The sequence below is a fragment of the Phyllostomus discolor genome, chromosome 3 (assembly GCF_004126475.2).
Source record: "Phyllostomus discolor isolate MPI-MPIP mPhyDis1 chromosome 3, mPhyDis1.pri.v3, whole genome shotgun sequence".
NCBI classification, from domain to species: domain Eukaryota; kingdom Metazoa; phylum Chordata; class Mammalia; order Chiroptera; family Phyllostomidae; genus Phyllostomus; species Phyllostomus discolor.
Window position 1 is genome coordinate 28,665,065 of NC_040905.2, and position 14,918 is coordinate 28,679,982.

At 44.5% G+C, this 14,918-nt stretch overlaps 1 protein-coding gene across 4 annotated transcripts in view; it reads left to right on the forward strand.

Annotated features, from left to right (window-relative positions):
• Window positions 1–14,918, forward strand: part of SEMA5A (semaphorin 5A) — a 439,222-nt gene that overhangs the window by 333,890 nt on the left and 90,414 nt on the right. For all 4 annotated transcript variants that reach the window (XM_028515073.2, XM_036020275.1, XM_036020274.1 and 1 more), the window contains one exon: window positions 13,718–13,925. In XM_028515073.2, coding sequence (XP_028370874.1) covers window positions 13,718–13,925 — 208 coding nt within the window. The remainder of the gene's footprint in view (window positions 1–13,717; window positions 13,926–14,918) is intronic.

The following is a 14,918-nucleotide window of genomic DNA, read 5'->3' on the forward strand; positions in this document are numbered from 1 at the left end:
CACTGCTGGTGGCCATTAGGATACTATGTGAAATTACCGGCAGCTGGCCCACATTCTCTAAGCTGTTAAATCAGAAAACAAAATGCTTTCTAGCACCATAAAACCTGGAATAATTTGATTTTGTTACAATGTGTTAACAAATTGAATCTTGGCACAGGGAAAACTGGGCTCCTCTCAGATGGCCAGAGTGCTGTCTTCTCTCATCCCTTGCAAGGAAGGCTGTCTTCAGAGTAAACCTTTTTGTAACGATTTCATCTAACATTCAGGACAAGGTAATGAGGGTTTTGCAAAGGTGTCAGGTTACTTGGGCCAGAGTGGAACCACATCTGATCATAGCAGCCAGATTGCTTGTAGGGTTGGTTTTGAATGTCTACCTTTTTCATTTTTCGTGTAAGAACATTCCGCTGTCCTTGATAACTTGTATATATCCCTGTGTACCCTTGTAAATTGCCAGGACGTTATGCCTGGCAATAATAACCAACCATTACTAAGCAAATTTAGCCATTGGCTCCTAGGTAATTAAATTCTAAAGCAGACAGCAGAGCACTCAAGGGCTAGGAAGGAATAATTACAGTGTCCGCTGCGTGATGAGATATCATCAGCGATGACATTCTGCATGAACTTTCTTGCAGAAGTTGTCACACAGCAGAGTGAATAGAAGTAAAAGGAAAAAACATGTCTTTGCAAATAAGCCTTTGCAGAGATGTTGGTAGAGAAATCCCTTATTGTCCAAGAAAGAGATTTGACAGACCTGTAAGAGCACTAAGGTGTGGGGAGCAAGGCATACCTATTAATACTGTAGTTCCCACCTGGAACCCATTGGAAAAAAATGGGTCCTCCCCAGATCGTCCTGATGAACTAACACAGTGCATTTCCTCCCACCAGCAGGCCTATGGCCAACTGTGATTTGGGTCAACAGGCGCAGCTATTGACAGTGTACCATGTGTGGAAGTGGTATTTGTCGATCGCAGAGATGTCAACATCAGAACATCTTTTAATTTGGTTCTTTCAAAAATAGTCTAATCAAGCCCTGGCTGGCGTAGCTCAGTGGATTGAGCTCGGGCTGCGAACCAAAGTGTCGAAGGTTCGATTCCCAGTCAGGGTACATGCCTGGGTTGCAGGCCATGACCCCCAGCAACTGCACATTGATGTTTCTCTCTCTCTCTCTGTCTCTTTCTCCCTCCCTCTCTAAAAATAAATAAAATCTTTAAAACAGTTAAAAGAAAATAGTGTAATCACAAAGTAAGGTTCAAAAGCTTTCCAGTTATTTGTTGGTTTATAATATTTTTCCCACTTTCCTTTTTGAAATAAAGATGGCCAAGTGGATGTTTCTTAAATAAAGTGTTTTATGGTCTTTAAACAAAATTATCTTTACAGAAAGATGCTGCAGAGGTTCCTATGAAGGAAGCACACATTCTCACAGTGCTAACAATGGGATCATGTTGCAGGCTAACATCCTTAGAGGCAAATGCTATTGCTGCCCGTTCATCTCTGATTCACCCACGGGATGTATAAGTATTTCTTACGTGAAGCTGAGGGTATGGTTTTGCTAATGAGATTTTATGTGAAGAATCAGGCCGCCTGAACTTAACCACCCCTGAAGTCGAGAATAGCTGAAATTATAATTATGTAGACAGTTACTCTTCTAGACCAAAGGAAAATCAATAGGAAGAAAACAAGTTCCTTCCCCTGTTGTCCGCATTGGCCGCCTTTAGTAAGAGCTAAAATAAATACTTAAAAAATAGAAAGCGAGGAACCATCTGTCCATCCAGCCATCCTTCCAGTCATCCGGCCCCATTGTCATTACTTTAACTAACACCAAGTATGAACGAAAAAAAACTCTGAGCCATTTAAAAGCAACAAATGCAAATTAATTAACTTTCTGTCCGAGTGAATGATTATCATCATTTTTGGACTTCTGAAGGCTACAAAAGCTTAACTGTGTTTGAAATTATTAAAGTATTCTGAGATTAAAACAATGTTCAGGAGGGCAGTTTTTTTATCTATTTTTAGTTTAACTCTTGAGTTCCAACTGAGTTCAGTGAAACCAATTAAATATGTATTTTTTTTACGTGAGGAATTAAACTTGACTTGAGAGAAAGGAAAGGAGAATTTGTTTAAGAAAGATTTCTTTATTCAACTAGAAATATGTGTTAAGCATAAGCATTGTTACCAAGTAAGGCTAAAATATTGAAAGTCCCTTAGAGTGATCCTGAGTTAAGACCAGCAGAAGTGGAGGGTTTATAGGCCTCAATTATTATGTATTTGTGCCAATAATAAAAATTCCACTAATTGTCTAAATATTCCAATACGTTAATGGGATTTTGAAATTAAACATTTTCAGTATTGAAAGTGATCTCTAACATTAATTATCACAATAGGAGCTTCATTTAGGTCCTCATTGATTTAATCACTTAATTAATTTCTAAGATCTGACCTTGACCGTAGAAAAAGTGCACTGGTTCAAAGTAAAAAATAGCCTCAACCTCAGAGGCCTTGACTTGTCCTTGGTAAACTGGGTCTTTAAAAGCAGCCTTCATAATGGGGCAGTTTTTTTGAGTTAAAGTATAATTTTTTTCTCTCCTTAGAATTGTATTGATTACTTAAAGTTGGTATTTTTTAAATATTTGTGGGCAACATTAATTTCTCTTTTCATGGATTGGGTGAGACAGTTGTCTTCGTCTTTATTGAATCATTGACCTATGATGATTCGTTAGACAGCTGGTCTGCAGGACTCAACTTGCATCTCTGAGTTCTCAGCTTCTGGGGTCTTCCTGAACTTGAGCCCAGAGCGTGCCAGGATCACCAGGTTGCAGGCAGAGTGCCAGCTCATCCAGCCTTGACTGGGCTCTGACCTCTCACCCAGTTTTAGTGACCAGGCCTTTGACATCTCTGTTGACCTGTGGGCTGATCTTCTCCTGAATCTGAGTTTTGTTCTGTATTCTCTAACACATCTCCACCCCAAGAATCAAATGGCTATTCACATGCCCTGTGGTTGATCCTACACCATCTCCAGGCACCTACCCTTTACCCCCACTTCTGGTCCTCCATTTCCTGCTGTCTGGTTGGGACCTTCACCATAGCCTTTATGGTTGGAAGATGTGTAGTTGGTGTTGGGACTGAGCTGGCCCTCAGACCCTTGAACCCTAGTTAGAGAAGAACAATTACTTTGGCTGAGGCTCATAAGTGGCCTTCTATGTGAGTAGGGACTTAGCTGGGATGCCATGTAGATCAAAAACAAATGTGCACCCACAAAAGATCCAGGAAGCCACAGTGGAAAGTCAGCACCAAAGCCAGCAATCCTGGGAGTCCTGGAATCTGCATCATTAATATGGGTCATATTTAGTGGCTGAGTCTTTCAGCTTTTCATCACAGTAAAGTGTCACAACATAAGCCTATTTCCTTGCACAGGAACATTTAATGACATGTGTCATGGCTGCCTGTCGGATGCCAGCTGGGATTTTCTGGCCCCTTGCATTTTACTTTCTTATTTTGGTCTTCCAATTTCATGCATTTGGAAGTCCACCGCCCTCCCATAATTTCTGTTAATTAATCCCTGGGCTAATGCTCACAAGGTCCTGTCTACTCTCAGGCAGATTGTGTTTCTGAGGCAGCCAGACACAAACTCAGCTCCTTCCCCAGACTGTTTTTAAAAAGAATAAGACACAGCAGTCAGAAGACGTTGTGGAAGGTTCCATGGTCACCAGGAAGGTTTATTGGGGAGCAAGCAGCTTTTTGCCATCAGCCTGCCTTCTCTCTACCACCCTTTTGTCCTTCATTCTTTCTTAGCAGGACCTCAGCAGGATTCCAAGCTTCATGTCATGGGGAGCCCTTCTTCCCCGACACGCCCCCATACCCAGGTCAGGGGTCAGAGAGTAGGGAGGTGTGTGGGCTCTCACTACAGGGTGCCCTCTAAAGAACAGCTGTTACATCCCAAGAGGTCTATTAGGGAATAGAAGTGCGCATACACTATTATATACTTATGCCCCTTCTGTTCTAAATACTCAGATCTATTTTTAATATATTTAAGTCTAAAATTAGCTTTCCATCATGCACAAGTGTGTGTGTGGGGAGACAGCACAGGGTGCAAGAGATGGGTCCGCCCACCCACCCAAACGAGTGAGTCTATGGAAGTCAAGGTGCGTTCTATATAACACTTTCCCATTCTTCAGGACGTTTTTTGATTATTAGAGGCTACAAGCATAATACTGTTTCACATAGGTATGCTATGTATAAGGAGTAAACAATAAGCACCCCCATTTACCCACCAGCCAGGTTAAATAGAAGGACTGCACAGGAGTTCTGAGGGACACTTCGTGTCCCCCACGAACCCCATTTCCTCTTCCCCAAAGTACCCACTACCCTGAATTTTATGTTTATTCTTTTCTTGTTCTTTTTGTAATTCTCATCATATTTCATGTCTTGCATGGCATAGCTTAATTTTATATGGTTTTGAACTTGACGTAAATAGATTTACGCATGTCCTCCTGAGACTTGCTCCTTAAAATTGTGTTTAATATTTTTTATGAGTGACTCATTCATGTTTATGCATGCATCTAAAGTCCATTAATTTTTACAGTGATACAGCCTTCCCCTGTTTTCCTGATTGTAAGGGCACCTTGTTGTCTGGCTTTGGCTAGTTTCTAGTGTCTTGTTGTTCTAAGTAGTGTTGTTAAGATGCGTCCTTGTGACATCTCCTGGAGCCTGTGTATAGGGCTTTGTTTAGGGCAGGGATTCCCAATCATGGCGACCATAGTGAATGACATTCTATATATGGCACACTGGAGAAGCCAAGGTCACTTAATTTTGATGAGGGACCAACCCAGCAGGACAGAACTACCTGCTCTGCCCTGTGAATGGAAGAGATTTATGTTGCAGTGTGTTTGTAGCCCATTTGTGGTCCCTAGGTTGGGAAGCTGAAGTCGGTCATTCACAGAGTACTAGAATCTTTAACTCTGCTACCTTATTCCAAATTGCTGACCAAAGTGTTTTGTCGAGGCCAGCACTTTCTTACCCTTGTTGTTTGCGGCATGCAAAAATCCATGTAGATTGGGTCCAATTTACATGGATTTGTGCATGCCACAAACAACCATTCTCCAGTTCCAAACAAATGATTATGTCCCAATCATCCCTGGTTCCAAGCCAATGCACCACCCTTCCAAGGAACATTTAGCCCTATATGTCCATGAGCCATGGTGCCTAATCCTCCCTGCTATGGTCAGACCACCCTCCCTCCCTCACATGTCCTCATTTCCTTCGTTGTCTGGCAAATGCCTGCTCCTCCTTTGAGGTTCAGTTCAAGGGTGTAGGCTGCTTCTTGCCCATCCTTTCCCACAAAAGCTGTTAAGCATTTCTTCCTGTAGATCCCAGAGGCATAGGGATTTGGGACCACAGACTTGGACTAGGAGAATCAGAAACGCCCCCTAGAGGACAAGTGTGGGAGTTGGGCTCCAGAGACAGGGCGATGGTTTCCTGGTGGAGATATGGATGTGGCTAGGAGTGGCCACAAATTATGTAAACCCTGTAGATATAGAAAGGCAGGATGTTCTGAATGGTGAGAAACTCAAATTAGCTGGTGGTGTGGGTGGAGTGACAGGAGATGAAGATGAAAGGTAAGACAAGTCAGGTTAGAATTTTTACCCTAACAAATGAGTTCAGGACTTCAGGTGCACGGACAGATTTGGGCCAAAGAGCAGACACAGCTCAGTTCTGGATATGCTGAGTTCCAGTTCCATGAGTGGGTGTGATAGATAGCTGGTTGGAAATCCTTTGAAGCTAAAAAGAGAGGTTAGAGTTGGTAAGAGAGACCTCAGCTCAGTTTGAAGCCGTGGGGGTGAATAAGATCATGCCCAAAGAAAGAGTGCGACAACTGTAGGTACCAGATAGCTCGATAAATGAGACAGCTCTTAGGTGTAAAGCTATAGTTCATAATTAGTATAATGTAGCAATCCAGAAAAATGACAAAGTAATTTTCTTATTCCATTGAGTAAAGAGCTCTCCTTCTCTTTCAAATTATTGTTGTTAAAGTACAAAAGTGCTTAGCATAGATTTTTCTCCACCTTCCCAGTCCACACCTAATGCGATCAGTCGCAGTATAAATTTCACTGCCGGGGGGCAGAGGGTAATTTAGACTCCGTATTCCTGCCTGGTGACTGTCAGGGAAGGGCTGCCAACTTTGCCAACTGGGTGGCTGTTTTGTAATTTAGATACAATAAATCTAAGACAAGTAATTTCCTTCTAGAAACTTGAATTGCCTCCTTAGCAGAATGATGAGGGCTAGATTTAAGCTGTGGGGTTACATGATAGCTTTAGAAAAGATACCCAGAGGACTCTATTAATTGCCCTCTCATTTTAAATGTAATATGGTTTTTATTCACAGGAAACTTCGGTGGTAAATTTCCTATAAGCATCAGCTTATGATTTAGAGGCCTGAGCGGCGCTTTTGAGGTTTTGTGCAGCAAGGCAGTAGGGGCTGCTGTAATAGAGTGATCATCTCTCCTCCTGCTTCTTGTGTGGGGGACAGGCAGAAGCAGGGAGCTTGCTCATTTTGGACAAAAGTCGAGTAGGGCTTATAATCTGTCTATAAGCTAAAAGCATCAGGAAAATACTGATAACAAATTTTTCCCAGCGAATGCTTTGTGCCAGGCACCATCCACACCCTCTTCATGAATAAACTCTATGTGTGGCCCTGGACCTGTGAGCTAGGCCCTGGGGTGGAGAAGACACGGAGACAAGAGTCACGTGGAGCCGGGAGTCTAACCTGAGCCATGGGGCTTCCGGGTCCACACACTGAGCACCTACAGTGTGCCAGGAACCATTCTAGACTCCAGTGAGACCAGTGAACAAGACAGAATGTATCCCCCAGAGCCTGACTCTCTGGAGCTTGTAGATAAAGGGTCAGGATATGGAAAAATGACTTAAAATAATATTTTAAGTAAAAGAATATTGGAAGTGATTTATGAATAGACTGTTTAAACTGGCTAACATGTGCTTTTGGGGAAGAAGTAAGCCATTAGTTGCATCTGATAAACGGAGTTAATTAAAATCTTCTTTTCAGGTATACACCAGCCAAGAAGATTTGTTGTTTTTTTTTCTTACAATATAAATGTAATGCTGAGCTTCCAGTGCTAAGACCAATTTAATCCATTTGCTCGATTACAAGTTAAAAGAAAGAATTTGGCTAACATAGTAGCTGTCTGCTCCTTTGGTGTAATGACTGGCCGAATTGATGAACTTTATATAATGATCTGTTGCTATGACAACATGCAGCCCAGTGAGTGGAGTGGGGCGTTTCATCATTACCTTTCAGATAATGGTTGGAACAGCAATGGAAGAAAATACAAAAGGTTTTTTTTCATGCTGCAGTAACTCTAGGTCAATGAGACAAGCACTAAGAATGGCTCTTAGATACAGTGTTGGGGAATCATTCAAATGCACAATTGGAAATGAAGTAATTTAGCTTCCCAGGTTCACGGCCTTGGTGTCTGCAGTGACTGTCCAGCCCTGTCACAGGTAATCATTGTCAGAATGGCCACTTGTCCCTTTCAGAACTTGAGTTTCTGTACTGCATTCAGCACAGGGAAAGCTGAATAATAAACATTCCTTTAAGACATGACAAAACTCAGAGAAGCAGCAAGGGGAAAATGGAATCCAGATTGCAGACTTAACTGTCCAGGGCTTTGCGATGAAAGACCCCACATCTGTGTGTCACGGTTTCCTGAGCCGGCACTCTGCTGCTCAGCAAGCCCCTTTTCTTTTCTTATGAAATTTTTTTTCTATATATCAAGTATGTTCCCATTCCACCCTCTAAGTTTTTTATTTTTTGCACCTTGGAGGAAATATATATATTTATTATGAGTTTTGGAAGTACTTCAAGCTGCTGTTCATAAGAGGAATTAATTTCTCTGAGTCTTTTCTCGCTGCTCAGGGGGTCAGAGTCGGAGTCACTATACACGTAGGGTATAATGAAATTCGCTTTGCTGTGTGTTTCCTTTTTAAAGCTTGCGTGAATGGCAGAGGGCTGTCTGATCATACACAAGTACCAAACATCAGAAATTATTTAATTCCCAGCAACAGTAAACATTTTTTTATTGAGCTTCCCACATTGCCTTTCTCCCTATCACTCCCTCCCTCCCTCCTCTGTCCTGCCCTCCTTCAAAAGGATTTTTTTTGCATACACTTTTAAATTTTGGTGAGACTGAAATTCTATAAATCCTCCAAAAAGAAATTTATTATAATCAGCGACCTTTTCCTCAGATATTTGAAAGTTCATTCTTTAGCGCTCATTAGTTCTCTCTAATTTCTCCCAAAGATCACCAGAGTCATTAGCCTAAAGGCCGTGGGTAATAACATCAGCTGTAGAATTATTGCGTAATGTTTGTCCAAATGCAGCAGTTCTTCACAATGTTACATGCCCCGTGTCATCTCCCACTCTTTCCTAACCTGTGACGACATGTATAGGTTATATGCATTAAATAAAATAAATGTCAATATTTGAAAATACTAATCCATTAATAATGTAAATTTTACATTGTGGTCTCACAAGGTAAAAAATTTGAGTCTAACATAATTTATAATACCTTTGCACTAGAATTTGAGTCATAATATATTAGGGAAATAGGGGAAATAATTTACAGTCTATTTTTGAAATTGCTTGGAGCAAATTATCTGGATGACAAAATCTATTCTTATATTTCCTACTCTTGACTGGAGTCCTTGTGCTGTTTTGCTGGGGCTGCCACAACAAAGATAGCAGAGTGGGACGGATAGGCTAGATGAAACAACAGATTTATTTCTCACGGTGCTAGAGGCTGGAAATCCAAGGTCAAGGTGTCAGCAGCACTGGTTCCTTCCGAGGTTTCCCAGATTGGCTTGCAGGTGCCTGTCTTCTCAATGTGTTCTCCCCTGTGGGTGCACATACCTGTAGCCTAATTTCCTCTTCTTCTTAGGATATAGTCACTTTGTATCAGGGACCACTTACGTGACCTCATTTTACCTTAACTACGACTTGAAGGGCCCTGCGCTGAGTACAGTCACATCTGAGGTGCTAGGAATTAGGGTTTCATCATGTGGGTTTGGAGCCCATCCCAATCCCTACCTGGTTATAAGGCATTTTTCATGCCAAGCGATAGGTTGCTATACTTGACCGCCCCCATCAAGATTCATAATGGAATCTTGTTAAAACCACTGAATTCATGTTAGTTAGCGAACTGAACATTGATGGTTTCCCCTGAAGTCAAATATATGGTTAATTTTCAACAACTAGTAACTGAATTATGTGCGTGACAGCCTGCATTAGACAGGGCTTAACGTTACATACAGCAAGTAGTGGCTTGAGGTTCTTATTTTAATTGTAAATTTTTTTGTTTAAATAAATCGTTTGATACCTTAAATTCTCTATTGAAAATAAAAACAGAACTGAAATAGAATTTTCATTAGACTATTTCTTATTTGCTCCCTGAGCTAGTGGACACGAGAGCCTTAGCGTTACGGAGAAGTCGGTTCTGTCCTGGGCTTGGCCCCTACACGTTACCTGTCTGTTTTGAATCCCATAAGCTAAGCACATGTGTGTAAACCAGGCTTCATCTTTGCCTTGAATAACAGCCACCATCAAATGCACTGTTTTACCAGTCCGCCTGATCTTTCAGGGAACCCTCAGCTCTGCGACTACTGCCTCATCATTGTGGGAATTGCGTGTTATCTTTGCCTGCTTTCAGAACAAAAACTCCTCTGCAGACTTAGAAACCAGCCCTTGATTGCTATGAGGAGGACCTAAATTCTGGCCCCATAGTCTGATCTTTGTAACTCAACCTTCCTGGGCTTTGCTTTCCTTACCTGCCAAATTCAAAATGCTTTTGTATGTCTCCTCCAACTCGAATGTCCTGTGGCTTTTTTTAAGTTGTGGTGAGGAAAACAAAACAATGGTACCTGATCGCCTTCACAGGCAGCCCCACTGGTGAAGGGCCCCTGTGGAGCTTACAAGGAAGAGTAGAAGCAACAAGACAAGTAAATTGGCAATTAAACTGTGATAAATGTTATAAAACAAACAACAACAAATAAAGTACTCTGAGGTCCCAATGTTGTGTGAAAGAAGTAAGTGGACGTTTGTTCATTGGTCTTTTTCACGATCCGGGCGCTGCCTTCCTGCCACTGAAAGAGACAGTGACTTTGCCACGTCCTTGTTCCGGAGCAAGCGTGGGCTTCACCCTCAGGTTGAGTAAAGAGGGGAGGACGTGGGACTGGAGCCCGGCGGAGCAGAGAAGGTCTGACTCACCGCCTACCAGTGGAGGTGTTGGCTGGTGGGGGGTCTGTATATCCTCCCCAGCGAGCCTGTGATGAAATACCTGCTTCAGTGCAGTGACACCCCGTTAGTGTTGTGGGATTCAGAAATGGAAATCCTTTAACCCGTCTTTCTCTGAAATGAACGACTATCAGGCTTTCTTTTCCTTTATTTGACTTAATTTATCCTAAAGAGAATTATGTGCCTTGGTTATGTTGTTTCAAATGTACCCATTTGAAGTAAAATCATGTGATATGATGGAGGTGTTAACTGATGCCACAATGGTAATCATTGCAGTATATAAATGTCAGCATGTTGTATGCCTTAAACACAGTGTACACAATGGAATATGTCTCTCATATCCCAGTTTTTAGAAATTTCTGTATAATCATGATTGGTCACCAGATCAGGCCCCTGCAGTGGGAAGAACAAGATCCCCTCCCTGCCCACAGGACGCTCCCCCACAGAAAGATACGTCAGTGATGAAAGAATGCCCTGACTTGGGCTCTGTGGACACCGCAGGAGGAAACAGCTGCTTGGGAGCGGGCAGAGGAACACAGAGAAGGCTGCCAGCCAGCCATCTGAGCAAGAACACAGGACAGCAGGAGTCAGAGCAAGGTGGCTGGGAGCGGCTGTGAGGGGACCTGGAGTTGCAGGATCTCTCCGCTGCAGGACCCTGGATGACTGGGGTACAGAGCAGCGGGAGACGGGGGACGGGAGCCGGAGGTTAGAGGTGCGCAGGCCAAACGCAGCCCGTGGTTGACTCAGGACAGTGTTGGCACTTCATGCAGAAGGTCTGAGGCAGGAGAGGGGCATGGTCACGTACGTGTTCCGGAGACACCCAGGTGAGAAAGGTTTTCTATGCTAAGGTAACAGTGTTCTGGCCACAGAGCAAAACAAGGTACAGGTTGAGGAAGGAAGGGCTTCAAGTAAAGAAAAAGAGCTTTCTAAATGTTGTGTGTAGTGGGTGCAAGGGAGGGGGGGTCCAGATGTGCTGACCCCGTGCCAGGGGAGGGGGAGCTTCAGGAGTCTCCTCGTGTGATCAGAAGCTTCAGAGGGTGAAGGAGACCCTGGCACAGGTAGTGGAGCAGCACTTAAATCCAAACTAAGTACCACTCTCCAGAGAGGCACTCAATCCTGTGATGTTGTCACCTCTGAGTCAGCTGCAAATCTGATACAGGTGTGCAGAACATACGCTGAAAATTTTCATCTGTGGTGGTTATTTCAAGTCGCATTATTACAACTCTTCTTAAATTGGGGTTTTTTTAACTAGCAGTTGCTTAAGAGTTTGAAATGCATGTGAGCATATTGGCATTTGAACTATTATTTGAGCAGGTTTCTCAGAGTAAAATCCATCAAAAATAAATAATAGACAGGAAGGCATCTCTGCTAAACTGTTGCGTAGGATATAGATCTGTAAGCCATGCTTCCCATGCAAATGGTGCAGTAACAGGCACAAGGCGAGGATTCGCCAGCTGGACTCCCGCCTCCTTTGCCCCCACCCCGCCCCCACCCCTGCATTGCTATAACCTATGCTGTTTTGCCCCGAGAGTCTCCTACCTAAGCTCTCATAGGAGCCTTGCAGTCCCCTGGGTGGTGGTGATCCCCCTTCGATCCTCTGGCTTAGCCCATGCCTCCTGTCACCAGGAGGTCCCAAACAGTGGCCCAAAGCTCTGTGCTGTCACTGCTCCACAGGAAGGCTGGCCCCTCCAACTCGGGGTGAGGACCTCCCTCTGTGCTCAGTCACCTTCCCCGGAACTCCCACCCAGTGCCCAGTCACTGCCCCGCAGCTTTGTGTTCAGTCACGCTTCGCACTATATGCAGGGGAAGACCCCTGCATCACGGAAGCTGAATTTCCCACCAGCTGGGAACTGCGATTTCCAAGTCAAAATTGAATTGACTTACACAGTGAAGTCATACAAATTTTCCTGCACACCTAAGACTATGTAAATTATATTTATTAAAATGTTTGCCTCCCCGATCCCAAGCTGCCCCCTCCCTCCCTCCCTCCCATCCTTCCTCCTCACTCTCTCTTCTGCTCACAAACACATACTTCCCCCTCAAAGACAGGCACTATGTTTTGAATCATCCCAGCATACAGCACAATTATGTTTTTTATGCTTGAACTTTGTCAAACACGTTTAACCAGCTAGCCTCAAATAAAATTAAGCAGTGGTTTACTAACACTGCACGTACTATTCTGCAGCCAGTTCATAATCGACGCATGTCCAATAGAAATGTTTCAGAAGTCCATTCTAAAATAAATTCAAGAGAATACATGTCTGCATATGTATTTTCTCTCTAAATGTAAACATCTCTAAAGACTTGCTCAGAAGCAGAAAACTGAAAAGTATTCTCTGTCGAGAGTCTTCCAAGATTAATGATTGATCGGAAGCCTCAAAGCCAAAAGTTCATGATTTACTTCTGGTTTTAGGTCACTCCTTAGCCTCGTTTTCTGTGTGCACATAATGAGAACGTTGGAAACTTTGCACCCTGATGGATTTTGTTCAGTCAGTGCCTTTGGGATGACTTGAGGGCTGGATGCCATCTGGGGAGGTGCTTCTAGAGGACTGGGTTCATGCCCTGGGTTTGCAGGCTGGTAGCCAGGGCCTCCCTGCAGTGCACCAGGGGGAACAGCACGCGTTTCAAGTCTGTGTCTCTGACACATGGCATTGACTGTGCCATGCCCCTCACTGGCTGAAATGCCCTTCTCCCATGCTCTTCCCAGCCAGTCTGGGGAGTCTCCAAGGTTCACGGACACTCCTCCTTGGGTAGCGCCTATAAATAAGTGAGCAGAAAACCTGCAGATGGGAAGAGCCCAGGTCAGAAATGGATATTTGTAGTACAGAAAAGGAAACTTTGTGGAGTTGAGACCAAGAAATGCATCCCAAAGAAGAACATCAGAGAAAGAAAAGAAAGTGATCTCAACGGAGGAGGAGGAGAGCCAGAGGAGGAGGTATTTACCAGGCAGGCAGGAAAAGGGGCCGCCTTCGCTGTCCTGCACATTTGCAGTCGCCTGTGGCCTGGTGTCTGCCCTGCTGGGGCGGCAGGTGAGCCCCCTTGACACTAGAAATCCAAGATTGTCTCTTAAAAACTTCTGTCACCCGATGTTCCACATGACGCGGCACTCAGCAGGCTCCTTTGAACCACGGTCAGCACTGGCGTCTAGACTTGCCCCAGGACAGCTGGTAGTGGGGTGCTTCTCTTCCATGGCTGCAGGTTAGGTCTGCTGAGAGCTGTAAAATGACTGGTGCCTGCGTCCACATCCAGCACAGTGGATTCACTAGGGCTGGGTGGGGGCCTATGCACCAGCATTTTCAAAGCCCCTCAGAGGATTCTCTGTGCAGCCAGGCTGGAGGAGAACCACGGCTGCGTAACTGCCCCGTGACCTGGGAGACCTGCTGACCTCATTTCCTTTCTTCCCTGTTGTCTTTGCAGATTACGGCACCATCAAAAAGGTGCGGGCGCCCCTGACCCAGAGCTCGGGCAGCTGTGTGCTGGAAGAAATCGAACTCTTCCCTGAAAGGCGCAGGGAGCCCATCAGGAGCCTGCAGATCCTCCACAGCCAGAGCGTCCTGTTCGTGGGCCTGCGGGAGCATGTAGCCAAGATCCAGCTGAAGAGGTGCCAGTTCCACCGCACGCGCAGGTAGGGCAGCCCCGGAGGCCGGCCTGTCCGCTGGTGTTCTTTCTAGCTGTGCCACCAGAGAGAGGGCACAGAGGCCACAGAGGTCTCTAAATTCCCCGTGGTTGAATATCCATGCAACAGAGTTGTAACATCCTTGTGAATCCTGAATCCCAGGTGTAGAGTTTTGGTGCAAACAGATTTACTGTGATGAAAATGACCCGCTGGTTATCTGCCGAGGAGGAGCCACATCATCACATCTGTGAGCAGCTGTCGGGGTTACAGTAAATTATTCAGTACCTTAGAACACTCGGTGATGACACTGTTAGTTGGTGTCCCTGAATTAATTTAGCATAGATTTAATTTTACTTCTGTAGTGTGTGTGCATATACATTCTCTGTGTATACTCAAATATATACCAGCTACAGAACAATATGAATTGTGTGTCCTCTTAGCCCAGAGCTAATCCACACACTCAAAGGAGCAATAGGCATTGCCCTTCTGGGCAGTCCTTGTTATGCTGTCCTGGGCTCCAGTGGTCTTAGGGTGCTGTCTCTCTCCTGAGGTTCCAGGACCACGAAGGCTGCTGGGAGATGGGAAGGAGACAGGGATTTCCACAGGTGCAGGGAAACCGTGCATGTCCTCGGTTGACCCCAGTGATGTTCAAAGCTCACTTTGGAAAAATGCAGGCCCAGGTGCTTGGGAACCTGAAAAGTCATGTGTACAGCCTACTTCTCTGGCACTTCAATGTTGGAATATTGCGTAAACACTCTGGCCCCTGATGCAAGCTTGCCCCTGGCAAAATCCCAGCCTTAAATGTCCTGAGGGATCAGGCCTCTTGTTAATTTTAGTGCTCCAAAGAGGGCATCAGTGCAGAATTGGTGTAGAAGTGGGTGTGTGGATACATCATTCACAGGCATCACACAGGTCACTCTTTCTCCAACCAGGCACCCAGTGGCACTGCCTCTGGGGCTCAGAGGATTGGAGTCTTGTTCCAGGCCTCCACGTGCTGTTTCT